Here is a 14,789-nt window from a genome sequence, read left to right as displayed (position 1 = left end):
CTCATAAAATTCAGTATTCTGCTACTTTTAATCAAGCATGTTCTGTCAGACATCATGAACTTGCTTGCCAACTGCAGCGGGCAATGGAAGTTACTGCCTTGTAGACAATGCGAGGCAGGTGGAGTTTTAAGTTTTTAGGTGATTTCGCCACGAAAGGCCTTTGGATTGACAGGCTTTCGCATTCTAGACACTCTTTAGTACTATAAGGAGGGTTCGGGATGCCAGCAGAGCAGTGCCTCCATCCAGAGGAGATGGTACCACTCCGACAGACCACTCTGAAATCCACTTTTGGTAGTAAAGGCTTGACATTGCGGGCCAGGGTCAGCTTGGGGGTGGACGGTCCCTATCTTGTGTGCAGTGTTGGTCCGGAAACAGAGGTTGGTGTCTATCTGGAACCTTTGCAACTGGGTGCCGTCTGCGAATCAGGCTGTCAGAAAAATTATATCACAAGCAGAAGGAAACGTCTTCAACAGCTACTTGACAATCGGAGTAAGTAGACTTCATTTTATCATTTTGTAAAAAAAAGAAAAAAGGGTCACAATTTTAAAATGAACGTAGAAGACTTTCTGCAAAACACTCGAAACGACCTTGACATGAAAATTCTTCCCACATAAGCTCAAATCAAAAACAGCACCATTCCAACCACACTCCCTGTATTGTTTACCTTGCTATATGTGCGGTTAAGCGCTGCAGCACTACTCATAGGATTAGTAAGCACCATATAAATGATACATGCCTTAATGTGAAAAGAAACATTCCTTTTTTTTTATTCATGACAAAGGAAAGTGTCCCATCCAAATGGAAAATGCCAGTTATCATTGTCATTTCATTAAGAACGTTTGCTTAATGCAAGATTTATATTTTTGTTAATATTCTTCTGAGTAAAAAACGTTGCACACCTACCTATCAGGTTCTGCAAAAAGTGATGTAGGCAGCAGAAAAACAAAACAAAAACCCAGCATCTGGTTAGCCGTAATATAAAAGAACGCTGCCCGATTGATATAACAAGCAAAGGGTGTTTTATCACTGATGGGTGTTCTCAAAGACACAAAAAGAACAAATCAATGTCATGGGCATTATGACTGCCTCAGCTACCTAACAGCGTCATCTAGTACTGTCTAGTATATATATATATATATATATATATGAACTATAGTTACTTACCTGTAAACTGTGGTTCTCCAGTATTGGTGTCTTTCATAGATTCACATGCTTGAATATCCCCCGTCGTCGAAGTGGGAGTCCCACGGTACATAAAATAGCAGTCACATATGCATGTATACATGAAAAATATAACTAATAAAAATATACATACATATAGTGCAGTAAATTGAAAATTCTAAAAGTACCATAGAACATAATAGGCCCATTGAAAAGCCTAAGGGAGAACTCACTTTAGTAGCATATCTGAGTCATTATGTGTTGGATCACATTCCAGCCAATCAGGCTGTAGCCTCCTCTAGAACCTTCTCCTCAGAAGCCCAAGTCCTCAGATTTTCGTAGCACAGAGTAAGTAAAAGTGCCTGAGGAGAAAGAGAGCCTCTGAGGGGAGGATGGGAGGGTCGCATGTGAATCTATGAAAGACACCAATACTGGAGAACCACAGTTTACAGGTAAGTAACTATAGTTCTTCTCCAGTATTAGGGGTGTCTTTCATAGATTCACATGCTTGAATAGAGTAGAAAGCAGTAAAAACATCACAGGAGTCATAAAGGTAATACATCAAGCAAAGAAGGTAAATATATATATATATATGGTAATATGCACTAAATACCAAAACATAATTATGAAAAAACCTTTATGACTGGAGGCGGGTAGCAACAGAGGCTCACCTTTACTGGAAAAGATTCCGCAGCACCGCTTGACCCACTGCCGCATCCGCGGCGTCTGTTGATTGCAGGCAGTAGTGCTTAGTAAAAGTATGGCTGCTCGACCAAGTAGCAGCTCTGCAGATCTGGCGTAAGGGTACCCCCGCAAAAAGGGCAGCCGAAGTAGACACTGCTCTAGTTGAATGAGCTCGAACAGGAGCAGGAAGGGGCTTTCCAGCCCGTTGGTGGCAGAAGGATATGGTAGAGGAGATCCACCTGGTTATAGTCTGCTTGGTAACAGGTTGTCCTTTGCAAGTTGGACCATATGCCACAAACAATTGATCCGATTTTCTGATAGGTGCAGTTCGTTGAATGTAGAATTTGAGACAACGTTTCAAATCTAATGAATGCAATGACCGCTCAGCTGGAGTTTGCGGAGCAGGAAAGAAAGTCTTCAGAATTACAGGTTCGTTGAGATGAAAGTCACTGGGAACCTTCGGGATGAACTTAGGATTAGTTCGTAATGTCACGGCCTCGTTGGAGAATTTTAGGAAAGGAGGCTGTATGGTAAACGCCTGGATGTCACTGACACGTCTTGAGGACGTTAAGGCGAGTAAGAGAGCAACTTTCCACGTGAGAAATTTAAGAGTTGCCGAGTGAATAGGTTCAAATGGTGGTAGAAGTAGTTGAGACAAGACCAAATTCAAGCGCCAGGCAGGCGGAGGGCGACGGATAGGTGGAAACATCCTAAAAAGGCCCTTGTAAAATTGTTTAATGATCCTTGAAGAACATAAAGATGTGGAACCATCATGGCGGAAACGGGAAATCGCCGCCAGAAACACTTTAAGAGTTGAGTGGGACAGACCTGATTTTGCCAGGGATAAAAAGAAAGGTAAAATTTGTTCAGGTTTTGCAGTCATTGGGTCCAAATCCTTGGTGCGGCACCAGACACAGAAACGTTTCCACTTGAGTTGGTACGTTTTTATGGTGGAGGGTGCGCGAGCCCGCGCTAACACCTCTCTGCAGTCCTTGTCAATAGTTAAACGTGCAAATTCATTGTACTCAGGTTCCAGGCATGGAGTTGAAGGTATGCTGGATCCGGATGACAAATTAGTCCCTGCTGCATCGTGAGGAGGTGCGGCAGAGGATGGAGTGGCAACGGATCGGACTGCGAGAAGAGGAGCAGGTCCGTGAACCATGGACGTCTCGGCCACTTGGGTGCGATCAGGATGATGCGACAAGGTTGGAACCTCATCCTGTGTAACAATCGAGGGATCAGAGGAAGTGGAGGGAAAGCATAGATGAAATCGTTCGACCAATCGATCGAAAATGCATTCCCGCTCGACTCTCTGTGGGGATGCCGACTTGCAAAGCGTGGGCATTTCTTGTTGACAGCAGTCGCGAAAAGATCCATCCGTGGCTGGCCCCACCGCCGGAATATGTACTCGACCGTGGGCTGATTGAGTTCCCACTCGTGATTGTCTGATGATGCTCGGCTGAGAGAATCCGCCAGAACATTGGCCACACCTGGCACGTGAATGGCTGTGAGATGAATTTGACGTTGAATCGCCCAATCCCATATTTCTTGTGCTAGTTGAGAAAGTGGAAGAGACCTCGTGCCGCCCTGCTTGTTGAGGTAGTGCATGCTGGTGGTGTTGTCCGTCCTCACCAGCAAAGTGTGTCCCCGCACTAACCTCTGGAAAGATTTGAGGGCTAAGAAAATCGCCAAGAGTTCCAGACGATTGATGTGCCAAGTTCGTTGTATTGCCGTCCACTTCCCTTTCACAGACATGCCGTCGAGATGCGCTCCCCAGCCTTCGAGAGACGCGTCTGTCGTAAGCGTCAGAGTTGGGGGTTCGTCCTGGAATGAACGGCCCGCAGATATGTGTGGAGGGTGAGCCCACCACTCCAGCGCTTTCTGTATGCGAGGTGTTAAAAGGACCTTGTCCTCGAAGGACCCCGACACCTGTTTCCACTGCCTGTCCAGTTCCTCCTGGAGAGTCCTCATGTGCAATCTGCAATTTGGAATGAGGTGGATGCACGAGGAGGCCATGCCAAGGAATGATTTGAACATTCGGACAGAAACGGACAGTTTTGATTGGAGGGAGCGCACCATCATTAACATGCGGTCCTGTCTTTCCTGGGAAACGAACACTTTTCCCTGCCGAGAATCTAGCAAGGCTCCGAGAAAATTTCTCCGTTGCGATGGTTGAAAGTGTGACTTCTGGCAATTGATTGACAGCCCCAAGGCGTGGAAAAGGGAGACGCAAACTTGAGTGTGCTGCTCCGTCTGGTGAAAAGTGCTTGCCTTGATGAGGCAGTCGTCCAGGTATGGGTAAAATTGAATACCTTGGAGACGTAGGAAGGCAGCTACGGGGGCCAAGATTTTGGTAAAAACCCTTGGTGCTGAGCGGAGGCCGAATGGCAGGACTTTGAATTGGAAGTGTAGCTGCCCGACCGTGAAGCGGAGATACTTCCTGTGTCTGGGGTGGATTGGCACATGGAAGTAAGCGTCCTGAAGGTCTATTGTGGAATAGAACTCGCTTGGATTGAGAAAATTCAGAATTTGGATCAGAGTCAACATCTGAAAAGTTTTTGAAATTAGAAATTTGTTTAGAGCTCGTAGATCCAATATTGGACGCCATTCCCCCGACTTCTTCTTGACTAAGAAAAAGCGGGAATAGAACCCCTTGCCGCGTTGACCTTGCGGCACTAGTTCGATGGCTCCTTTTTTGATCATTAAGTTCACCTGGGCCAGAAGGTCCTTGAAATGAGGGGGTGGTGGCCCCGAAGGTGGATGAGTGGGTGGAAATTTTGTGAATTCCAGGGTATGTCCTTTGGATATAACGTCCAGGACCCATTGGTCGGAGGTGATTGTGGACCATTTGTAAAAGTATTTCGAGATGCGACCTCCAAGATGTACGGTCGGCAAAAGGAAGGGTCTGAGGCAGTCACTGCTTTTTGGTGTTTGATCCACCTCTATAAGTGGATTTCCTTTGGTAAGGCCTGGAGGTGGATTGTCGAGTTTGAGATTGATAGGCACCCCGCTGTCTGTTATCGTTGTAGGTGTTGAAGGAACGATATTGACTTGAGCCACGAAAAGTAGAGGAGCCTCCGCCTCTACCCCGTGCACCCCGAAAAGGCCGTTTCTTGTATTGTAGGCTCGCCAAGGATTTCGCAGTGTCAGTGTCCTTTTTTATCGCCTCAAGGGCATCATCCACATGTTTGCCAAACAATAATTCACCGTCATACGGTAAATCTAGGACTCTTGCCTGAACTTCAGGACGGAAAGTGGTAGAGCGCAGCCAGCCTTGACGCCTCAAAACTGCAGCCCCCGCCAATTGTCGAAATCCCGTGGAGGAAATATCGAGTGCACAATCAATGATTTCGGAAGAAATCAACTCCCCCTCGTGAATAATCGCCTGTGCTTCTGTCCGGATTGCCTCAGGCAGCTGAGGAATCAATGCAGCAATCTCGGACCACATCTGGCGGTCATAACGGCCCAGTATAGCCAGAGTGTTTGCCGCCCTCACTGTAGTAGCCGCCATGGTCGTGAATTTCTTTCCTATGGAATCCAATTTGCGGCCTTCCTGATCAGGAGGAGACGTGAGTGGCGTTGCAGGATTGCGCGATCTTTTTTGTGCAGCCTGAGTAATTACCGAATCTGCCTTCGGTTGAGACACCAAGCAGGCCGGAGAAGACGCCGGTGCTTTGTATTTCCTGTCCAATCTGGGTAAGACCGCAGGAACAGAATTGGGACGTTCCATCAATTTAAGGCCTTCCTTCCAAATATATTCCACGATTGGTATAGTGTGGGATTGCCTTTGTGAGATGTCTTTAAAGTCATATAGAAAGCAGTCACTTTCATGCTGTTGTTGTTCGACTTTGAGATGAAACCGTTTTGTAGCCCGGATCATCAAATTGTGGAAATGTGCCATGTCCACTGGGGGCGAATGTAGAGGCGAGGTGGGTGGAGTGGAAGGTGTTTGAGCCCTATAATTGTCCCACTCAGCCATGTCGGCGTCATTGTCGTCGTCATCTGTATTGTGAGGATCCGGATCCTCGTCGCCAGTGTCAGGGCGAGCACCATCCGGTGAAGCCGGTGAAACTGGTGTAGGTGCCTGAGGAAGTTGCGGTTGAGGCTGCGGAGGAGGCAGTGGTGCTGGAGAAGCAGGAGTAGAAGAAGGAAACCTGCGGTTATAATCATCCAGCATGTGCTGAAGGTTCATCACCAAGGACAGAGGTATCTGGGTAATAGGCTCTGAAGGCACCGGTTCGGACGTATCAACAGGAAACAAGTCAGTCCCATCTTCGACATTGTCCACCACATCACCCTCGTCACTATATTCCTGGCACTTAATGTTCAAATCCGAAGGACTTGTTGCCTGTGTAAATAATCCTTCCACTTCCGAATCGTTTCCGGATTCTTCCTCACCAGACTGGAATAATTTGTCTGGAAGACGAGCGCCACTCCTCACAGGACTCAGTTGGATGAGTGGTATGGTCCGCAAAGAAGAAGCAGTAACCACTGTGTAGATGGAAGCCGTTTTTGGTAGAGGTTGGTGCGACGCCAACGAGCCCATTGGCGTAAATGCGGCACCGTCAGCAACACCCTGAGGCGGGTGCATTGTCGAAAACGAGGCCATCGGCGTCGACTTGGACGGAATTTTCTTCGTCGACGAGGATTCCTTGTCCGTCGACGGGCTCGTCGACGGAAGCGGGGCTTTATTCGTCGACGAGAGTGGAGCTTTGGCCGTCGACGACGAAGGCGTCGACGGTGTGAGAGTCGTCGACGAGGCCGTCGACGAGGTAGTGCTGGTCGACGGAGGCGTCGTCGACGGGGGCACCGTCGACGGGCCCGTCGACGGGGTGCTGGGTGGAGGCTTGGTCTTCGTCGACGATGTATGCGCTGACGATGGATGCGTCGACGGCTTCGTCGTCGACGGGGCGCTGAGTGGAGGCTTGGTCTTCGTCGACGGTGTATGCGCCGACGATGGATGCGTCGACGGCTTCGTCGTCGACGGTCTATCCTTGACGGTCGTCGACGAGATCTTCACCACTGAAGAGATGGGTCTCACCTTCGAGGTCGCCGTCGACGAGGTGGTCGTCGTCGACGTAGCGCCGGTGGACATGGAACATGTCGTCGTCGACGTGGAGGTGGTAGAAATGGATTTCGTCGACGCTGAAGACGTCGACGGGCGCGTCGACGAGCCCGTCGACGAGCCAAAACCAGATTTCTTACTGGTAGGTAAGGCTTTGGGCGCAGACGTCAGAGAACCAGGTCCCGTAGACGTGCCCTGAAGCGAATCCTGTGGGGAGACAATCCTAGAGGGATCCAACAGTCTACTCTTCTTGAGAAAAGGAGAAGGAACCTCAGTCTCAGCCCCACGCTTCTGAGAGGACTTTGAAGTAAAAGATGACAGGCTCTCTACATCAGAAACCACAGACTCCGAAGTCTTCAACTTCTGTAGCCACAGAAGGAGACGGGCCTCTCTATCTCTCAGAGTCTTAGGAGGGAAAGTGCGACAGTACTTACAGTTTTTCACCTCATGGTCTGGGTAGAGACAGTAAATGCATTTACTGTGTGGATCCTCGTGGAAAAGGCGCAGTTTACCACATGAAGGGCAAGCTTTAAACAGGGATTTCTTGTTTGAAGACATTTTCTTGAAGAAAAAACAGGTAAAGTTGAAGAAAACTGAGCAGAGCTCAGGGAGACTCCCTTCACACGACGTGCGGTAGAAAATCTGAGGACTTGGGCTTCTGAGGAGAAGGTTCTAGAGGAGGCTACAGCCTGATTGGCTGGAATGTGATCCAACACATAATGACTCAGATATGCTACTAAAGTGAGTTCTCCCTTAGGCTTTTCAATGGGCCTATTATGTTCTATGGTACTTTTAGAATTTTCAATTTACTGCACTATATGTATGTATATTTTTATTAGTTATATTTTTCATGTATACATGCATATGTGACTGCTATTTTATGTACCGTGGGACTCCCACTTCGACGACGGGGGATATTCAAGCATGTGAATCTATGAAAGACACCCCTAATACTGGAGAAATATATATATATATATATATATATATATATATATAGCGATGAAAACCAAATAATTCAAGTAATCTGGCTTTTTGACAATTTGAATGACAGTTACTTTTATTTATTCTTCTTAGCAAAAATGACATATTTTAAATACAATTTAATGGATTTCTAAACAAACACACAGTAACAAGGAACCATTACTTACATGATAGGATATGTTTCATCTTTCCGTCTTTTGAGTTCATGCGGGGGAAGAGATTCCCAACCAAAAGCCAGACTCCAATCAAAATTTCCACGATTGTGATTATTTCCATAGGGTGAAGGTTTGCTGAACTCAAACGTATTGAGGTCGATAGATACAATATCAGGGCTTGGAACAACTGTGTAGTTCTCTGCTATCCTTGCAAGTAAAGGTTCTAACCACCCATAAAAACATTCACCTATTGAAAAGAAAATAGCAAATGAAAATACTTTATATTTTGCTAACCAATGGAGAGTATATTATAAATGTAACAAAACAACTGAAAGTCTATGTTTGGGTTAATGTACAGCTTTCATCAAATCATTGCCTGCAAAGTTATGATAATACTTCTGTTCCTTATTAAGGAAATGCGCTCAATCTGCCATGCTTCAGTTTTTACTATGTGCATGATTAAACTTATGTGAGCTGGACCAGTAAACCTCCGCTTATCACCCGGAAGGGTATCTAGGTGCTGGAGCAGGTGTATAGGTGTGGGTCTGAGGGAGTGGTAAGTGAGTCGGCCCGGGTAGTAAATCAAGTTGAAGCGCCAGGTCTTCAGCTTCTTGCGGAATTAAAGAAGCGAGGAGGAGGCCCTAATGGGTGGAGGTAGGTCATTAGAGGTAGGTCATTATTAGCAGAACGTCATGAGATTCAGGACTGAATGTCTGACCGAGGAGGCCCATATCTCAACAGCCTAAGATAAACATGCATTGGTAAAGCCAAAAATAAGCACCCATCCCTTGAAAAAGCCTAGAAGACACAAAAGTCCAATCATAATATACTCAAAACAAGCCAAACCACAAAAAACACTATCAAGGTTTAAGAAAACAGGATGACCACCACATTCAACACTGATCCTGAATGTAACAGCTATATGGAAATGGTAATGTCTATCAGAAGCGGCAACTACTTTTAACACTATGCCAACCTCAACAGCAAGAAGATGAGAAATAGGCATCAGGCTGCAGGAGGTCGGACAATAAACTTCTCCGCTGTCATGTTCAATAGGCGGGATGGTGATCTCCCTGAGAAATGCTGATTCTAATCAGCTGCAATAACAGTGACTGGCTCCTTTAGGAATTCCTAATGTAAAGTAAAAGTCGACAAAATGCCACAAACTGATGCTTCAGTCCCCAAGGTGAATGGCACTTAATGTAAGGAATGGTTGAACGGTTCTGACCCAAATACCCTCTCTTTGGGCTCTTATAGGTCTCGCATATCTGTCGGTTTTGAGACCTGTTGTCTAGAATTCCAGTACATAGTGGGCTTTAGGGCTGACCTCTGTTTATGATTGGTTGATTCTGTTGTCCATCTCATTTGGTTGCTTCTTTTTTAAAGGTGTTCTTTCCTCTTTTCATATTTGTCCCTAGCCTGGGTCATAACTTCTTTACCACTGTTCTGAATGGATGACTTGTATCCTTCCCAGCCTAACACCAGGGAGCTACTTTTTTTCTATTTCTTTTAGCACTCTATGGGAGTGCGTGTGTTTCTCCTTCTTTTGCCTCTTGAGCTACATCTAACTCACACCCTAATCCCATGCTCGACTTGCTGCATGCCCCCTCCTAAAGTTGGACTGCTTCTTGCCTGTCCATCACCCCTCCGCCAAGTACCTCAGTTCCTACCTTGCTGCATCATTCTTTCCTGCTCACCATTGCTTCTCTGTTACTTACCCCTTACCATTATTTTCAAGCAGTTTAATATTTCCTCAGACACTCAGCTTTTATTTCCTTCCCTTTTACACTGCTCCTCACTGTTGCACACTAAGTTTTTTTTATTTACCACATCAAGATGGGCGTCCTCCATCCTGAAAAAGTATATTAAAACTTAAAAACATATATAGATTGCTGCCACAGCGTCATGACGCATAAGTGTGCATGCATGTGTATATGTAATCAGTTTTTAATTTCAGCATTAGCAACACAAGTATTTAGGTTTGTATTTGATGGTGTTAAGTTTCTGCAACAAGCATCAACAAAGCCAAAAGGTTGTCTAATGCCTTTCGAATGCGAGACCTACTGGCTTTGCCAATACGTATTCTTGTTTACAAAGGTCTGGAGGACAACTAACGTAGCCTCTAGTTCAGGCCTAAAAATATCAAAATAAGAGCTCACTCCAGTCAATTAACAAAGAATAAGACCTGTTGTCACCAGAAGAACTAAACATGTATATTGTAACGATGTAATTGTTTACTAAATATGAAGCAAAAATAAAAAAAATAAGAGCATACATTGATACAAGGCTCTTCAGAAAATAAGTTTTAAAAAGTAGGGCATGTTCTTTGAGGTTGGATGTCTCAACTTATCCGAGCACGTTTATTTTGAGCCTACCAAAGCAATCTTGAAAATCCATACAAAACATCTGGCCTCCTCAGAATATATATATGCATATGCTTTAAAAGATGGTATCCTTTATATTATCTAGATAACCTAGCCATTTCACAGAGGATATACTTACAGTGTGCGTCTAAAAACGTCAAAGTTTCGCCTCTCGCGACAGACGCTCCAAGCAGCCGTGCTGTAATGAGACCTTTTCTTTCCCTTTGTCGAACAACTTTCACAATGCGCAACTGTTTAACATACTCATCAAGTTTTTCGTGCAGGTATTCTGGGTAGTAAGAAAAACAAAAATAAATATTCCAGAACACGTATAAGAGACGCATATGTGAATATATAGAAGGTGTTAGTGCACTTTCTTAGGCCATGAAACATAAGCCATTGTGAAACAAGTGAATAGAACAACTTATATCAATTATTCCTGGCAGTTTTAATGCAATAAAAAAATCGCATGTCTAGACAGAACTGTCTGTAGCACCACAATTATGTCGGGTATGACTTGAAATTGGGTACATACATTCAATTATCCTTTCCCCTACTGAACTCGTTTAAGGTCTGATAACATATGTTTTTGCTATGCTTAGCATTTTATTTTCTGTTTGTAAGAGAGCCACCTGCCACTTACTATGCCACTAACATTGTTTTTCCTGCCCACACTCTTGTTCAAAATTAAAGGGCTCTTGTAGGAGTGATTTAGCAAGGAATCACTCAGTTACTGAATTGGTAAATACAGTGCCCTACCCTCCAATGCATAAGACATTCAACTAGTTACATTCATAGTTCATCTGAAACTGAACAAGCCGTACTTCAAGTACATGAACAAACATCAGTGTTAATTTGACAACAATCTAAATCTCTTTTGGGTCTAAACACTGCACCAGCCCACAGTCGTAAAAGATCACAGTGATTTCTTAAAGCCCCAGTTGCGTCCATTGACAGCGTGGCGAACACTGGTGGTGTGTAACTAATTGAATGTATTATGCAATGGAGGGTTGAATTGGATACTGTGTTCACCAATCAACTAACTGTGTGATTCCTCGTTAAATTACTTCTTCGGGGTCCCTTTCTGTTGCATAGACGTACCCAGTCTCCTGAGGGATTATTGGGTTGCTGTATCGTGTGTTTACCTCAAGACTGAGATCAAGGTATGTATTGTCATTCCCTATTCGCTTCACCTTACACAGAAAATGTTTCCTGCAACACTGTTACACTATTATAATACACGATACCCTACCCTCAGATAGCACAATAGCGGTGCAATTTTTGGAGTGTATATAAAAATGATTTACAGAGGGAGGGTAGCGACTTTCGACAAGCCACACGGTGTAAACTCTAAAAGCACACTTGAGTACTGTAGTGCTTTCTTAAGCAATGTGCTTGTGATGGGAAATCAACCAAATATTTAGCCCAAGGTAGGCATGTCATGCTAAGGTCTCATTTGAATCGGTGGAAAATCCCTGCTAACTGCTATGACATGGGGAACCTTCAGCGGTAGTTAGCTCTCTCATGAAGCCTGTTTTGTTATTTGATTCACTGGTCTCTTGAAGGTGATCATAAGCTATCTTGTACCAGTACAGGCGGTGTGCCCTCCTACCGCACCAACATACAAACTTTGAAGTAGGCCAACTGGAGCCTGGGCTAGTTTAACAGGAATTATGTTTTGACACAGTTTGGGATCTGCAGGAAGCATGACATGAGATGTGGGATGCTGGAGAGTGAAGTCCCAGGAGAATTTCCAATCCAACACTTAACAAATGTTGGTGTGTGTCCAGTAAAGAAATTCTCCATGGCTTGTGGTGATCACTAATCAAGTCATAGGATATCGCCATTAAAAAACCGTAGCACAGTTTAAAGTGGGTGGAAATCCACCAATAAGCTGACGAGCTATCTCATATGAGCGTGTCTAGCTGCGGCCTTCATGTGCCCACACGAGAGGTGCCGAAGCGTAGCTCATATAGCATAGGCACAATTACCTGGATTGGTGCCAAAATGCACAAGCCCTGGAAGAACCGGAAGGTGCTTTGTTTTCCTTTGCTGTGTAACAGGAAATTGAGAAAGCTCTTTATCACACAAATCAGAATAGCGCAGCCTCAGTATTTATTCTATGGAAAGGGGCGCAGGACTAGGTTTTGCGTCAAGTGTGTTTCGCTCCTGCTGTTTTAGGCCAGATACTATGTGCAGCTCACAAAAACCTGGTTCTTTCTTTGCATTCTGGAACTTGTACCACCATATTTGTAATGAGAAAAGCAAAGTTACAAGTTCGACAATGCTAATAATAAAACCAAGATGGCACAACTACTCACAAGTGTGAGGCAGAAGCAGCCAGGGAGGTGACGCCTTTTTAGCCATTGTAACTTTGCCTTCGAGGATGCACAGGCACACAGAGCTTTGCACCAAATATTCCTCACTGCTAGTTTTGTGAGCTCAGGCACCTTCCACGGTTAAACTGAGAAAACCGCATACTACGTGGGCATTAGAGGAGTGTTGTCCCTGTTCATGTAAATTTAGTATGCAAAAAAATACACATCTCAAGTATAGTATCCACCTGCTATAACACCTGAAGTTTAAAAGTTTGTTCCTAGCTATTGCTGACAGCACGTTTTACAACTAGCATATATTCAAAAAGGTGACATCAAGAGATTGAGACAACTCAAGAAAATTGTCAAATCCATTCTTATGGACATGGGATATACGTTTACACAGTAAAATGCTTCCAACAATGGCCCACCTGCAGAGTGAAACTAGAATTTACAATGCAACGGTTTCGCCTTTGGAGAAGTTAGAGCTATTGGCATTGTAAATGACAAAATTTGTATTTATGTGTTGGTTTTGAAAACAGATAAATAAATGGCATTGTCATTTACATTGCCAATAGCTTAATCTCTCGCAAATGTGAGAACTATTGTACCCTACGGACGAGCTCAGCAGACAGCAATTACTACCACACACACACACACCCAGAGCCACACACACACACCCAGAGCGCCAGCCACACACACCCAGAGCCAGCCACACACACCCAGAGCCACACACACACACCCAGAGCCTCCCACACACACACAACCAGAGCAGTCACATACACACACACACACTGGAGCAGTCACACACACACACACACTGGAGCTGTCACACACACACACACACACACTGGAGCAGTCACATACACACACATACACACACACTCTGGAGCAGTCACATACACACACACACACTCTGGAGCAGTCACATACACACACACACACACCCTGGCGCAGTCACATACACACACACCCTGGCGCAGTCACACACACACACACACACCCAGGAGCAGTCACACACACACACTCTGGAGCAGTCACATGCACGCACACACTGGAGCAGTCACACACGCACACACTCGGGATCAGTCACATACACACACACACTGGAGCAGTGACACACGCACACATTCTGAAGCAGTCACATACACACACACATACACACACTGGAGCAGTCACACACACACACTGGAGCAGTCACACACACACACACTGGAGCAGTCTCTCACACACACACACTCTGGAGCAGTCACACACACACACACACACTCTGGAGCAGTCACACACACACACACACACTCTGGAGCAGTCACACACACACTCTGGAGCAGTCACATACACACACACACACACACACACTGGAGCAGACAGAAACAAGGGGCTGGAGAAGGTTCATGATGGATGGACTGAGGCATCAGGCAGTAGTTGGGGGGAATCTGTTAGTGAAGGTTGAAAGTGATCACTGCCCCATGTCTTGTGCCAGGTCGTCCACCAGCCTCTGCAGTGTGCATGTTGACGTGCATACATCTAGGAGCCTATATCGCTGCCGGACTGTGCCGTCTCCTCGGCACGCCGGTGGTGACGCTCCATGGTTGGCCTTTTCTGCTCAGTAAACAGGCTCCACGGGAGGGGGCCGGGGAGGTGTGTGGCTCGCTGCCAGCGTGTGCTTGTAATTGCCGAGCCTCCTGCCTGCCTGCTCTGAGAGCCAAGCCAATCCAAGCCAAGAGAGCCAATTCGTTGGCTTGCCCGCCTGGTTAATGGTTCAGTGTATCCAACTCAATCGGCACTACGTTCAACTCTGGAGATAAGCAAGAGCCAGTCTGTCGTTCCACTTCCATACAACACGGCTCTTCTTTAGCGGATGAGATGGCGAAATGAATGAATAGCTTGCCACTCCTTTCTGCGGTGGTCGGTGGCTTCTGTATGCGCTTTTGCAAGGACACCGCAGCATTCGGTCACCTCAGATTGAGTCAGGGTACCACTAAAGAGGCACGTTCACGTGAAAGAAAAACACAAACTGGCTTTGCCAATGCTTTTTCTAGGTGCAGACAAAGCCGGTCGTGTG

At 45.6% G+C, this 14,789-nt stretch overlaps 1 protein-coding gene across 2 annotated transcripts in view; it reads right to left on the bottom strand.

Annotated features, from left to right (window-relative positions):
* GALNT3 (polypeptide N-acetylgalactosaminyltransferase 3) overlaps positions 1-14,789 on the bottom strand; it is a 672,271-nt gene that overhangs the window by 244,715 nt on the left and 412,767 nt on the right. For both annotated transcript variants that reach the window (XM_078681629.1, XM_078681630.1), the window contains 2 exons: positions 10,549-10,698; positions 8,059-8,293 (listed from right to left, as the gene is read on the bottom strand). In XM_078681629.1, the coding sequence (XP_078537755.1) occupies positions 8,059-8,293; positions 10,549-10,698 (385 nt within the window). The remainder of the gene's footprint in view (positions 1-8,058; positions 8,294-10,548; positions 10,699-14,789) is intronic.

Source organism: Lissotriton helveticus, chromosome 3_1 (genome assembly GCF_964261635.1).
Source record: "Lissotriton helveticus chromosome 3_1, aLisHel1.1, whole genome shotgun sequence".
NCBI classification, from domain to species: Eukaryota; Metazoa; Chordata; class Amphibia; order Caudata; family Salamandridae; genus Lissotriton; species Lissotriton helveticus.
Note: the sequence above shows the minus strand (reverse complement) of the source record. Positions and strands in the feature narration are given on the sequence as shown.